The sequence below is a fragment of the Phoxinus phoxinus genome (genome assembly GCF_949152265.1).
Source record: "Phoxinus phoxinus genome assembly, chromosome: 4".
Lineage (NCBI taxonomy): Eukaryota > Metazoa > Chordata > Actinopteri > Cypriniformes > Leuciscidae > Phoxinus > Phoxinus phoxinus.
Window position 1 is genome coordinate 32031979 of NC_136879.1, and position 15521 is coordinate 32047499.

Below are 15521 nucleotides of genomic sequence, written 5' to 3' on the forward strand. Positions count from 1 at the left end.
CATGTCAAAAGATCAAGGCAAATTGGATTTCTCATGTATGAAATTATTAATTAAACATAATTTTAATATTTATTTTCATTCTGCTTGCATGGACTGTTGTCTCAGGAAAAACATTGATTGTGATTACTTATTCTATTGATATCACTAGTTTTAAATGGATATCTGTCTGCATACTGTAGTCTTGTGGAGGGAAAATATTTTCTAACCAATGTTATTTGGTATATATTTATGTTATACATATAAATAATATTATAGTTTATATTTTTGTATTTGCGTTGGTATTATGGAAATTAAATGTTTGTTGCCTTTATATTTTAGTATTTGCGTTAGTCTTATGGAAATAAAATTTTTGCTGCCTTTTATAATATTAGGCTATTTTTTACTATTTTTCTCACACACTATCAACAAGTTTTTATACATGAAAATAAACACCTGTCTTTATATTTTCAAAAGGCAGACCCTCACTGGGGATCTTCATATTTAGAGGTCCTTGGCGCTGAAAAGTCTGAAAACCCCTGGATTAAACAATTGACTAGTCGTTTATTGAGCCAAGCTGATTGGTTTCTTTCTCCAACCGCCCTGTTCTTTCACAGAGTTGGCCTCATTCAGAACAAATGTACCATTCTGTAACCTTTTCAGATGACTTTTAGTTGTTTGTGGCTTTTGTGGAAATAAGTCTGCCCAGGTGAATGGAACAGCGGGGTGTAAACAACAGCGTGGTACCCATGGGGCTCCGAATCTGGCTGCGTCTTAAAATGCCACTATGTAAAACAACGGCCCTACAGCTTTGAAAATAATACAGCACTATGTAGAATTCGACGCAGCGCTCTGCACGGAAATGTCATCGTCTCTGCGTTCTCATTACATATGTTACATAGCCCTCAGCTCTGCTCTGGTGGATCGCCGGACACCCCTGCCACTCCGCTCATTAACATACTCTGCACACACACGGGATGTCATGTTGCCAAGCAACAGCGCCACATCACATAGAGAATGTTGGGAGCTGTTTTTTTGGAGAATTACACTCGTGGAAAAAGGTACGAGACCTGAGGAGCATCCAGTTCAGAGCAAACATGTCTTATTGGTTCGGTAACGGTTTATATTCACACAAATGCACCTTAAAAGCTGAAACAGAGTGTAGAAGTGCGAATAAAAGCAGATGAATTTTCCAAATAAATAGCCTCATAATTGAGTCCCCTCTATCCCCATTATCACTTTTATCATGGCCCTTTTGTGCAGCCTGAGATTAGGGAAAGATTCCTGAATGCATTTTAGAGCTCTTCGTGTGTGTGTGTGTGTGTGTGTGTGTGTGTGTGTGTGTGTGTGTGTGTGTGCGCACGCGCGTGTGTGTGTGTGTGTGTGTGTGCGCGCGCATTTATCATTGAAGCATGGAAAAACAGAAGCACTCGTGCTGAATCTAGGTTGAATCAGAGCTGGGATCTCGGACAACTTGTTAAAATGATTAACACATTTGCATTTGAACAATGTAAGTTTGTGTTCGGCAGAGATCAGAAGTGCGCTCAGACACAGTACTGAAGCTTCAGAATTAGACAATTAATCAAGCTACAAAAGAGTTTTTTTTAAACATGTCATTTTCAATTTATGTCTGAGTCCTAGATTGTAAATCTTCCCCCCACTTTGTCTTGAGTTCACTAAAAATAAACCTCAAGTGAAGTCATTGATTGTATCCTAATCAGGCGTGTTTGCAATAGCCAGATGGAAACTGTTGCATAATGTGATGCAATTTTAGCGATTTGAATTTGGATTTGCACTCTGCTAGCTATAATATTGATAATATCCAAATAGCTGTTTCAAATAGCTAATGTTTAACTTCTCCAGGGCCCCAAAACCCTCTTAGATCCCAGAGGGTTTACATTTATATTCCTTTGTCGCCTTAGGAGTTTGTTCAACTTTGGGCTATTGTGTTAAAATTCTTATCTTATTAAAAATGTGTTATGACAAAACCTGTCTTGGGAAAATTTGTATCATGGTGTCGTCATTTATTTTCTTTACTTTTTAAATGGGTCAAGTGAAATCACTTTTAGAACAGATTAAGGATATTTTTATTAATGGCATTTCCAATTTATCTTTCATTTGGTCAATTTATTCATTACTGTATTTAATCGTGTACACTGTCGGGTGTTGGTAAGATTTTACATTTTTTGAAAGATGTCTTGCAATCACCAAGGCTGCATTTAAAAAAAGAAAAAAAGAAAATACAGTATAAACTGTGATATTGTGAAATATTATAATTCATAGATCTAGAAATATATAGTTAGATATAGATATATAGATATCTATCAAAGCTGAGTTTTCAGCATCATTACTCCAGTCTTCAGTGTTGGTTTCAGATGTGGTGCCCCCCCAACCACCACCACCACTTTTCTCATGGTGCTTTTCCCTTTTGTGATGAATAAACTCTTGCTTGAGGGATGGTAACCTACCCATGATACCACCGTCAGACTGCAGGCTGTGCATTTGAAATCGACGTCTACTAACCCAGCTGGTTACAGATGCAGTTCAGTTGTTTTGTAGAAAACAGCACAAGCTCAGGTATTCCCAGTCTCCAGCAGTGATGCTGAGGAAGAAATGCCTGTGAATCTCTTTATCTCTTACTTTAAGATTCAGTCTGACAGTTCTGCAGGGCCATTTGATTTCCCAGAGGAATATATAAAAGATGATTTCAAATAATATTTGAAGCCAAATGCTAAAATTTAAGATGATTCATTCAAATATTTGCATAGAAAACATGGCATACGAAAAATAATCCTGTCAACAATGTTCAAAAATGTTTTGCATTTGCGTCATTTTGGATGTGATAAACGGATGAGGTGAGATGATGTGTGTCTGGGAGGGTGGGACTGTGAGGACAGACACATCCAGCTGCAGTCACAAACACACACACACACGCACACACACACACACAGAGCTCCCTCATCACTACAGCACATACTCACGACTCACTGAAAAATAGTGCATGAAACACTATTCACACATCCATTGATTTCTCAGATGAAGACACTCGTGTCATTTCAACGTGTGTTTCTTCCATGTGTGTGACACGAAAAAGTATATATTTTTTTCTAAAGTGTACTGGTTACTTTTTGCAATGAATGGACATCGGGTCGCCCAGGTAAACCTTATGGATGGGAAACACTGCTGGAACTCTCAAGCTTCAAAAATGATGCACAAGCACCATAAAAGTGTCATTAAACTACCATAAACCTGCTCACTGTTCATCACACTATTGAAATTCAAGATGATATTCACTGAGTTTCTTTTCTTCCAGTGAGCTGTTGATCACTGTAACCGGTTTGAATCAATGAACTGAACTCGATAATCATTGGACCGATTTTGTGAACTGCTTAAGTCAATTTGTTAAAGATCTGAGCAAAATAAAATTAGATAGATTTTCAGCAAATTTCAGTCTGTTTCTCCCATAAAGGTGACTAGTTCACCCATCATATGGACTTTTTTTATAGTGACTTTGTTTTTTTTTTTGCCATATTCATCTTTGTGTTCCACAAAAGAAAAAAGTCATATGATGTGAGGGTGAATAAATAAAGACAGAATTTTCTGAATTTTGTGTGAACTGATCCTTTAAACATAAAACAGAAAGGCCAGAAGTGAGATGGAAGTGTCTGTGCACAAATTTATTTTGAATTTATTTTTTTGCTGTCACTAATGCTGTTGTCAAACTTGGTTCAATTGATTTGTAAGCCAATTTCTACGGAGGTCAGCAGCAATGAAAAATGCATTATAATACCATAACAGGCAAATGATATGCCACCAATAGCTGTTCACATTCACAAAGTAAAATGGATTGCTTTCATACCAGTTATGAAATATTCTGTTCCACCGACTCAAGTGGTTTCAAGTGGTTCCTTGAAGCCCAGCAGAGTTTGAAAGTCGGCATGAAATGAAAATTCACCCTATTTTCTAAATGCATGTTATTGAACTTCTTTTGACCAATTCATCGGTGTAGCGTTACATTTTCAGAATAACATGTCATGTTTAATAAAAATGCCATAACTGGACCTTCCTGTAAAAATGGCAGACTTCTCTGTGGTGAAGTATGCAGGACTTCTCTAATCATTTAATCTAAATATGTTTTCATACTTGATTGTGCAAAAAATGCAATCACGTTCAAAAATCACCCCAATCTGGCTCAAACACGCCAAATTTGATAAAGCCCCTCCTTCCGCTTAGCGCGTGTTTGGGAAATTCAAACATAACTGCAAGTTCTTAACATAACTCCCTTCATAACTGCAAGTTCTTGTCTAGAGTAAATATTACAGAAGGCATCAATTCCAAACCAATTCGAGCCCGATTCAGACCCTGACAATGTTAACAAACGAGAGGATCGTGCACAACGCATTTCATGCGCGGACTTTGCAAGCCTGGATTTCACAGGATATTTCAGAGTGGTATATTTATTTGGGTCATTTCCTTAGACATTAGGCCTATTATAGATACGATGTCCACCATTTAATCATGATATTTGTCGGAAAACTAAGGTAATACAAACCGTAATCGATCACAAAAACAAACAGGTGAACTGTCTTACAAAAGCGAGAGCTTACAAAAGAAACCGAAAACAAATTGTTCTCCATAAATGTGCAGCGCACATATACAATTTGAGGTTATAATGTTCAGGAACAGTGTTTAAAATGACATTTTTACCACTCTACGTTTGTCAGCCTTAGGCTAGACAAATGAGTTTTGGAAACGTTGAGGGAAAAAAAACTGTATTCTTTGACATAGCGAGCGACAGCACTGTATTCTCTAATGCAGCTCAGCCAGGTCTTCTCCGCTTTTTGTGTGTTCCATGATGGGCGGGGATTGTTTATTGTTATTTTTTCCCAAATTCAGTTAAATTTTTTCCCAAGTTCATTCTTGTCCGTTTTATTTTTTGCAAAATCTAATTTTTTCCGTTTTTCTTGGGAATTCCTTTTTTTTTTTTACCCTTTACTGTTATTTTAGTCGTAAAAAGAGTGTGCTTTTAATGTTAATTATTAAAATGTATAGGCTACTTGAAAAGGAATGACCTTAAATGTATTGAGGTAACAAACATCACATTACACATTACTCAGTACTTTTCAGGACAAATACTGCATGATGCAACATACAGTAACACTGTACTCCAAGTACTTCAAGTAACAAGAAAATATGAATGCTTATGAGCTTAAAAATATTAATGGTTATACAGTATTAACTGGTTAAAACGTAGTGCAGCTGTGTTTGCTGAGCGTCTAGCGTGGTCATTGGCTGTGCTGTGGCAACTGCACAAACCTATGGCGAGGTGGCTCAGACCTGACTTCGCGCCCTGGCATGCCTGATTGGTTCGCGTGTTCGCAGAGCCTGCCAGAATGGGCGTGGCTTACAGTTTTATAAGCCATCATTCAACCTATATTCTGTCTATGCATTCAACCATAGAAATCAGGTTAAATCGACTGTAGCAATCCCGCGATCAGAAATGACTGGAGGGGTTGTGTCGCCCAGATTTGCTTCCACCGGTCTGCATTTTCCCCAGACATACGTTCTTCTCCCACACAAAAACAGAATTTCTTTCCAAATATGTAAAATTCTGCAATTCTGCGTTAACACTAGATTTCGCGTTAATTCGCCAATTCCGCGATTCCGTCCGCGATTCCGTGATCGCGAAAATTATAGGGCCCTACATAATGTGGAAGTCAAATCTGTCTTTAGTAGAACAAAACTGTTCAATGTAGGCAGCATTGCTCTTGTAATTCTTTAAAGCGAATTCAAGCGGGGACTTCAGAGATTAGAGGTCTGTGGCCCTTACACAGACGACTCCAGTGTCACCATGCATCTCCCAGCATGCCCTGCTAATGAGAGGCTAATTAATTTAAAATCCTGTCCTCAGCAGAACTTCAGCCTTTTTGTGTCATTTCCAAAGTTGACTGCTTTGCCAAGTTCACAGATTAAAGTTATTCTTTTATCTAAATAAAGACTATAAATGTGTGAAGACACATTAAATAAATGGCCCTTCCACTAAGAACAACAAACATTCAATTGTATTGATTGAATATGCTGATTTAATTGAAGTTTACCCTCGTCCGGCTTTGTCCATTTATTAAATTACCTCGAAGACTAAAGGCCACCATCTGTGAGCGGATCAATTTTGTCTTCAGTCGGCTCTCTTTGTCTTTACTCATTTCCCAAACATCCCCCGTGTTCCGACATGTGAATGAGAAATGAGGAACAGTCTCACTGAAGTTAACGCCCAAGCTCTGGGTTTTACGTTTCCTCAATTGAAACATATCGATCTGTTTTACTCTTTCCATTCCTAGAGTTTCTGGCGACAAACTAGACAGATGTATCGTTTTTAAAACCAAACAGGCTTTTAGGCGTAGCTAAGAATGGGTTTAAGTGGGGATTGAGAGTTTCTCCTAAATAAATCTCTGCGTAATGGGATGCATTTGTGACATAGTGCTGAATGCGCTGATGCCACTGTCAGATGCAGCGGCAATAAGGCAATAAATGAACCTGCAAAACTCTTAAGGAGGTGAAATGGCCGAGTTGACAATGAGCTTGTTAGCTTCACTGTCTGTTGTCGCCTCTCGTTTAGTCGGATCAAAATGACGCGTCGTTGTTTATCTGAAGAGCCTATGTCAGAGGGGTTTCCATAGTTACTTGTGCGGCTGTAAAAGTGAAGAGATCAGCTGCTTGTGTGGAATTAATGAAAAGTGCTCTCAGAGACTGCTGAATTATGCATGTGGAGAAATACAGTTTAAGAAGTTTCTCAGTTGTATGAATTTTTTCTTTTTTTTGTTGGCTAACTTTAGCTCTATTATAGAAGGTTTGTTTAATGTGTTCTTTAATCCTAATACTTTCCCCTCTCTTCAGTTTCTCTGCAGGTCGAGATTACACCTGCACAGAGCGAGATCAGTGTTGGAGAGTCTCGGTTCTTTTTGTGTGAAGGTAAGTTTTCATATTGACCAGGAACCTTCTGGCCCTTATTACAGCGCTTTGAGGAGTTTCTGCTATTAATTCAGCGCCGATTACCGCAGGGCTTTGTTTTATAGATACTTTCAGCCTTAGACTTGGTCTTGGTTTTTGTAAACAAGTTGCAAGATTTTGTTCCAATGAGTCCGGTGTGGGCGAGGCGCAGGCAACCAGGTTACATCTGGTTCAGATACAGATATTGACAACATATTTGGCATTCAAACAAACATGTCATTGTGTTCTTTGCCTATACCAACTGTGATGGGTCTGTTTTTCCATCTGTATTGCATATTACTGTCAATCTTTCTTTCTCTCCTGCTGTCATTTAACCAAAAACATTAACACTGCTCATTATGCTTTATGAGCAAATGTGTTTCCTTCAGGAAAGGCACATTTATTTTAGAAAGGGTCAAGCTAGGAATGAGATTGTTATGGGTTTGTGAAAAATATTCATAAAAAAAAAGGTAGGCTAATAAAAAAGTGTAATTTGTTGAATTTGACCATGTATGGTTTCATTCTTATGATTTTTAATATTAATATAAATTATTACTGTTTTAAAAAACTGTTTTCCATTTTGATATATTTTAAAAGATAATTGTATCCTGTGATGGCAAAGCTGATTTTTTTGCAGCTATTTTCTTTGATTTTGAAAAATAAAATGTAACATTTATGTCTTTGCTTTTACTTCTGATCAATTGATGATCTTTGCAATAAAGTATTAATTTCTGACCCCGAACTTCTGAACGGTGGTGTGTGTGGAGAGAGAGAGAAAGAGAGAGAGAGAGCACAAATACAATTTTTTTTTTTTTTTTTATCTAGGCATCTTTCTTGGAAGTTCGTCCTCGCCCACTGCTGCCTTATCTTGTTTACCGTTTTTTTAAGCCAATATTCTCTGTAAAACAGCTTAATATTTCAGGAATATAAAATATCATATTCATGATTCATATTCATCAGTTGTTCACTTGTTGATTGCCTGTTGCTACAGTTGTTACAGTATTTATAGATGTGTGTCCCCTGTTCATAATTCTTCCTGTGTTTCCAAAAAATCTGGTACGCTGTTTTAGTTGCCTGATGTCTGATCCTAAAAGGTTGAATGGGAGTTTGTTTGTTTTTTTGTGACGTAAAAAGCAGTAATCTTCTAGATGATTCTTTTACTGAAATAGTACACTACTTAGAATTCAACTTTAATGTCACTGATGGTGTTCTGTGTCAGCAAATATCACAGAGGACCCATGTGAATAAGGCTTACAATAGGAATACGTTAAACCTTTGTGTGCTGCATATATCTCACTTTGGAAACCGTTTTTTCGTGGTTACACTCTCCTGGGTTTCATTTGAAGACCCAAAGGCGTGGAACAGCGGCTCTGATAATTGCTCTCAACACTCGAGTCTTCACCAGTGCTGTGTCCTACGGTCCACTGATTTGGGTAATAGACTGGTAACCTGAGAATCGGTTGAAGTTTTAGGTTGTTTCTTCTGACAGCTGTTGAGCCAGCGACACCTAATCCCAACCGATTCACGCAAATAATTCAATCGCATCAGGCCTGATCCGTTTTTGATTGATCCGTCGCTGCTCTGTGGATGTTAAACCAGCTTTATTTTTGACAGAAGGATTTATATGATGACACATTTAATACACAAGATCAGCCTACGAATTCCGATGTGTTCATTTGGTCTGGGTTGCAGTTATCGGTGGGGCCAAGGAAATCGATTGGTTCGCACCAACCGGGGAGAGAATCGAGCCCGGCAAACAAGACGTGAGTGTTATTCGCAACGACGAGACGTCTTCCACTCTCACCATCTACAATGCAAAGGTCGACAATGCCGGGACATATAGATGTGTGGCCAGCAGCGGTGATCAGGACGCTGAAGCTACAGTCAATCTGAAGATATACCGTAAGATGCCCGGTTATGATTCATCTGTGTTGACAGAATATATAGAAAACGCTTCTTTAAAAGTTGAATAAATTGAATTGTGCGATTTTATGTAGTTGTATGGCAAGCACATTAAGTTTGGCACACTAGTTTGAGTGTCTAAATGTTCTTGGTGCCAGTTGTGGGGTCTCCATCTCAATCTTTCTGCCGTCGACTAAAACAATACAAAATGAATCATTGCATGATAAATTGAAGTTGTTGCTAAACTGCCTTTTTTTTCCCTCTAGAAAAAATCACCTTTACAAATGTCCCATCGCCTCAAGAGTTCAGTGAAGGAGACAATGCCATTATTGTGTGTGATGTCGTAAGCTCACCCCCACCCACTGTCCTCTGGAAATTCAAAGGTGCAAAGATCCAGTTTGAAAAAGATGGTAAGTCAAAGTTATTATCTTCCACTTTAAATGTAAAAAAAAAAAAAAAAAAAAAGATGTATTACATAAGAAGGCTGATTTATTTTGCTTAACTCTCACTGTTTGTGTTCATTAATAAATTGATGAGATCATTAGTGCAGCCTAATGCTTCTTTCTCAGAAATGTGGCACTTTATTAATCCATGTGATAACAGATGAAAATTTTTTTTGTTCAAATTGATTAATCTGCGTTTGATTTTAATTCACAATTTCGGAGACATCTGTTCAAACCCCGCAAGGAATGAATTCACCCTTGTTCTGCTCTACAGTTCGTTTCAGGACTTTGAATAACAACCATCTCGAAATCCGAGGGATCAGGAAGACAGACGAGGGGGTGTACACTTGCGAGGGCCGCATTAAAGCCCGAGGAGAAGTTGACTTCCGCAGCATTAAAGTGGTTGTTAACGGTGAGCTCTTATTTGCCTTACTGTACCTGTAGTGCACTGGGTTTGGACATTTCAACTCGTCTCAAATGACATGCATACGGTATGCTTTACACTGTTTTTGGTTTTTATTTTGATGAAAAATCAACAAATGTATTTTTAACTAGCGGATTACATTAAATTCGATAACTGAAGCTTAATTGTTCAAATTAAATATTTCTCTCTTTGTCTCTTCAGTTTGCATGCCAACAGTTTTGCCTACTACCTTACCATAGGGTTAACTGGCTCTTTTGATTAGCTAAAACAAGATATCACAATATTGAGCTACGTGTTTGATCGGCAGCTGTGTTGGTGTTGAGGTTGAGTATAAAGCTCAGTGTTTTGTGTTGAGGATCAGACGGTTTTTGAAGTAGCTGTTGTCAAGCTGCTCCACTGATATTTTCTCCCATCTCCTTTTGATTTCTTTTTCCTTCCTGCGGTAAACCTGGTAATATACAGTAGTTTCCCCTCTTATGTTTGCATTTCTGTTTGTTTGTTTTCTTGTATGAGTCTAATTTTTCTCCTTAGTGGGTTATCGTTATGTTGCCGTTTTGTCCTGCTTGAGCGACCACAGTGCAGTTCCCAGACACAAAATGCAGCGCTTAATTTGCAAGTCCCTTTTTGTCAAGAGAGGAGGAACAAATATTTACTAGAATGAATGCAAAAACTGGTTATATTATCCATTGGATGCCAATTTGATTCCTTTGTCAGCAGGTGTTAGATGTGCTGCAGTGCTATATTCTCTTTGTGAATGGGATCAAAGTGAACCTTTTGAACAGTGCGGCTGTCTTTCATTAAATCTCAATTGTATCCACATTTATGCAAGTAAAGATGTATTTTGAATAAGTTTATGTGATATGCATAATTGAAAATGCTTGAAAATGTGCATGTTGAGGCTTGAGGCAACATTGTACCATAATGTAGTCAAAGCTGCAGATTACATACTTTGTCTTTCTTTTTTGTTCTTATTATGCACATATTTATATTAGTATTCCAAAGGAGGTTTCTCTAAAGTGCTAATTTCTTGTTTTGCAATGGTACAGTGTTTCCTGAAGGCAGCACATAACTTGATTTCTGATTAAATGTTGGATTATATTTAATTAAATAGATTTGACTATCAATGTGTGAAATAATATTATTTAAAAAAAAAACCTATTTCTTATTTTGTAGGAAAACATATTTTTGTCTTTTTGAGAATGGTACCGTATCTCTTTAAGGCAGAAATGATTTGAAAATTTATATTAGTGTTCTGTTTTAAGTAGAATAAAAAGTGTTATGTAGTGTTAAGAGGTAAAGTCTCGAGTTTTTCTTCGGCTCCACATTTCATACCTGCAATCTTCTCTCCTGCTCAGTCCTGCCCACTATAAGAATCCGTCAAGCTGAAACGAATGCCACCGCTGACAATGGCTTCTCAACCCTACTGGCCTGTGATGCTGATGGATTTCCTGAGCCGATGGTGACCTGGGTGCGGTAAGCAAAATCACCAGACTAGAAACAAAAGCACTACCGAAACACTGGTTTCGCTGCACCACTTTTTGTGGATTAGGAGTTTAAAGCAAGACGAAAAGGCCTCTGAATAAATGAAGAACTTTTGTGGATGACATGGAATAGCGAAGCACACCATTAGTACTTTTAAAGTATGAGTCTCTACTCAACCATCATTGTGTTCTCAGCGGGTGTGCGTACTCTCTCTGCTCATGGAGGAGAGAACGTGAGACACAAATCCCTCGGGATGATGCAGCACGCCTCAAGGATCTTTTGTTCGGTCGTGCTGGGGGGTGGGGTGGGGGGGGGGGGGTGGTGTTTATTTGACTCAGAATAACTTGGGTCCTCTCCTCTGACAAGGGTTATGGTATATTTATTACCTGTTTGACCTTAAATCAAGGGATCGACACCATGGTCAAGAATCCAATGAATTCAAGAGCGTCTACACAAAGACCGCTAATAGAGGGGCAAATAGAAGTAGAATAGAAGCCATGCAGCTGAAAGTGGTTGGCTAACGCTGTTTCGGATTTTCTTTATACAGTTTTTCATCAGTAAAATCTCTGTAGGTGATTATTGAAAATAGAGCGGCGAGGAAAAGTGTGTGTTGACACTACAGGATCTAAATGGAATTTAGTGATCAATTGGATTTCAGGCCCAGGGTATAATAATAATTTATTATTTAGTGCTGTCAAATCCATTAATCGTATCTAACATAAGTTTTTATTTACATAATATATAGTATGTATGTACAGTGTATGTGTATATGTATAATGTATACTGTGTGTGTGTGTGTGTGTATATATATATATAATATAATATATACCTAACACAAATTATATAAAGAAATACTTTTATGTTAGATGTGATTAATTGCGATTTAATCGATTTGACAGCACTATTATTATTAATAATAATTCTTATAACTTTGCATGCCTAACAGAATAGGCTCTTTGAAGGGAAAAAATATTCTGATTTGTCTTCCACATTGCTCAATTGTTTCAATAAGTTATCACTTTTTTTCCTCTCAGAAACAACATTCCATTGGAGAGCGGGGATAAATACAACTTCAATGAAGACGGCTCAGAGATGACAATACAAGATGTGGCAAAGCTGGACGAGGGAGATTACACATGCATTGCTTTGAATAAAGCTGGGAAGAGCGAACAAGAACTTAGCCTTAAAGTCTTTGGTAAGAATCCATGAGAGATGGAGTCTCACAGGAGTCTAGAGGTTTGACAGCACTTTGTCGATGTTGAAAATTCAGCAGTGACACAAAATAAATAAAAAAGAATTCAGTTTTATTCTGCAGAGGAAAAAAAAGTGTAGTTGCATGACTATATTGTTTTTACCTTAAGAAACAGTCCACTGACTGTTTTCTTTCTTCTGTGTAAGGTATTTTTAAAAAGGTTTTTTTGTGCATTTCTATCAAACATTAAGTAAATTTTACTTTCTTCTGTGGAACACAAGGGAGATATTTATATCCTTCATACAATGAAAGTGAATAGAGAAGGATGCGGCAGAGGTCTAAAAATGACAAAAATTCACCTTAGAAGTAGTCGTATGATCATGTTCCATGTCTTTTAAAGTCAAACGAAAGTTTGAGTTAGAGACAGACTGAAACAAGTTGTTCTCAAATCACATTCACACTTCCGTATGTCCAAAAATCTGCAAAATAATTAGCAAGAGACATGAAAACTGGTTTTTATCATTGACTTCAAATTTGGCCTGACATGTCTTCACGTGCCATTTTTGAATTATCATTCTGCAAAAAAATATTTTGTGTTCCACAAAGAAAGTCATAGGTTTTCAACATTAGACTGAATATCATTTTTGGAGTCATCTAACCTTTTAAAATGTGTCCTCTCAGTGAAACCCAAAATCACATTTTTGGAAAGCCAGAGTACCACAGAAATGGACGAACGGGTCACGTTAACATGTGAGGCCACCGGAGACCCCACACCCACCATTACCTGGAGCTTCGGCACCAAAGTCTTCACAGAGGGAGAGCAGGTAACACCAAACGCACTGGCATGGGGTCTCCTCAGGGGCTAGAAGTGTAGCATGTTCATCATGGTCGAACAGACAGACAGACAGGCAGTTCAATGATGGAGTCGTGGCGCACCTGCCTCTGGCTGTTTCATGCATACAATTCTTTTTGTCTGCAGGAGCACCAAAAGAGGATTTATCAGGTATGAGATCAGAAGGTCAGGTATAGTAATGAGCCACTTAGATCTGTTTCTTAATTCCAATTGTTCCAAAAATGGCTCTGGTGTTGTCTGCATTCTTAAGACGTTTGCTAATCGACCGTATGGTGTTTCGATTTCCTGAAGTTCTTCAAGTCATGATACTATCTGCAGTTGTTGATATGTGAAAAAGACGTGCATGGTGGGGAAATTGCAATACTATTGCAACGGCTCCAGACAGGAAAAGTGATGATGGATGAGCTCTAAAAATTGCCTTACAATTGCACTGTTCCACAACCTAGTGTAATGGCTACAGAGGCTGGTTTGTGTGTTTTTGGCAGCATACCCGCTCCCGATGCTAAGGCTATTCCAAACGCTAGGTAAAATAAATTATGCCGCTGCCTAAGATACCTTGATTTAACTTGATTCTAAAGCAACACAGCATTTCTTCTTTGCAGAGAAGGCACTACCAGAATGCATTGCAATGACTTCAGATTACAAATCCAAGATTGCGGAGAAAAGGTTAATTATAAATATATTTCAAATATATACAGGTTGTTTTACAAAGACTTCTCAACTTTTACTTCTCAAAAGATCAAGGCAAATTTGATTTCTCATGTCATGACCCTTTAAAAAGGAGAACAACAAAAAATGTTTTGATTTAATGCTTATTTTATACTTGTAAGAGTATCAAACCATTAGTTTATCAACATGCTAATGTAAAGCTATATGAAAATCAGTCGAGAAGAGATATTTGTGTGCAAGGATAGATAGATAGATAGATAGATAGATAGATAGATAGATAGATAGATAGATAGATAGATAGATAGATAGATAGATAGATAGATAGATAGATAGATAGACCATTCATAATAATTACTTATGAGCGGTGTTATTTTATTATTATTTATATACTATAATAGTTTTAATTCTTGTTTAGAATTAGCTTTTATTTTCATATTTTCAGTTTTCGTTTTGTTTTATTCATAGTAATTGTATGTGCTTTTCTTTTTATTAACATTTTATTTGATTTAAAATTTAGTTTCTTCAGTTTTAGCTTATTTTTAGTTGGCAATTCAACTTAAACTTATTTTCGAATTTGTATTTAGTTTAAGTTTTTTATCCAATATTTATATTTTATTTCAGCTTTATTATCTTTTTTATTTCTTAAGTTAACAACAGTGAATCAGCCCACTACATTTTGGAACAGAGTAATTGTCCTCTATCCTTGAGGTAACTATAATATAAAGGATTTCTTTGTAGCCTCAAAAATAAGCTTGATTTCGGTCTTGCTGAGTCACCGTCATCACAGGGTTCCTGAAGGAGCATTTTTTATATCAGCTCTTTGTTGGACCGCTTTGTCATTTCCTGTCTTCTTGTCCAGTCTTGCTCATCTCATGTGGGTGTTGGGTTGTCACGATTGCCCGCATTTCTTCACTGGCCTGTGTTGATCACCATGTATTTTTTTCATGGTTACAAAAATGATTAGCAGGTTTCTTTTGGCTGTCTAATATTTTATTTGTTAGCATCAAGTATGACCAGCTGTCTCTGTTGATTGTCTTTCAGTCAACATGAAATCAGAATGATTTTTTAATAAACATTCCTGGTTTTATTAGGCATGATTTATCAGTGCATGTTATTTCAGAGGTTTAAAAAATGAAAAATGGAAAACTTCCTCTGCTTAAAATATTTAGTTATTTTTGGTATATTGCCTTTTTTTTTTGTCCATCAGGAAAATATAAATAATGAAATGGTTAACTGGCTTGAGTCTGTTTAAATTTACAGTACAACCAAACAGTAATGTACTATATAAACAATAACAAATAATATTAAAACATTTCTATATCTCTTGATTTTCTGTCATGAAATCAAAATGTATCATATTTACTTTCTCAATACATCTTTTTGGTTTTACGGTGTATGATTCAGCAGAGCATTTTATTCCAGAAGGGAAAAAAATCATCAGTGTAAAAACTTGCTTTTTATTTTATATATATATATGTATATATATATATATATATATATATATATATATATATATATATATATACATATATATATATAAAAATCCATCAAGAAAATATGAATCGATTACCAAATAACTATCAGGATTTGAGC

General features: G+C 36.9%; 1 protein-coding gene across 9 annotated transcripts in view; it reads left to right on the forward strand.

The window, feature by feature from the left end:
- Nucleotides 1-15521, forward strand: part of ncam1b (neural cell adhesion molecule 1b) — a 103997-nt gene that overhangs the window by 43743 nt on the left and 44733 nt on the right. For 5 of the 9 annotated variants that reach the window (XM_079608985.1, XM_079608980.1, XM_079608982.1 and 2 more), the window contains exons 2-9: nucleotides 6871-6945; nucleotides 8656-8865; nucleotides 9132-9275; nucleotides 9583-9720; nucleotides 11088-11205; nucleotides 12249-12409; nucleotides 13088-13230; nucleotides 13386-13409. In XM_079608985.1, the coding sequence (XP_079465111.1) occupies nucleotides 6871-6945; nucleotides 8656-8865; nucleotides 9132-9275; nucleotides 9583-9720; nucleotides 11088-11205; nucleotides 12249-12409; nucleotides 13088-13230; nucleotides 13386-13409 (1013 nt within the window). The remainder of the gene's footprint in view (nucleotides 1-6870; nucleotides 6946-8655; nucleotides 8866-9131; nucleotides 9276-9582; nucleotides 9721-11087; nucleotides 11206-12248; nucleotides 12410-13087; nucleotides 13231-13385; nucleotides 13410-15521) is intronic. The other 4 variants (XM_079608981.1, XM_079608984.1, XM_079608986.1 and 1 more) reach the window with 1 other exon arrangement.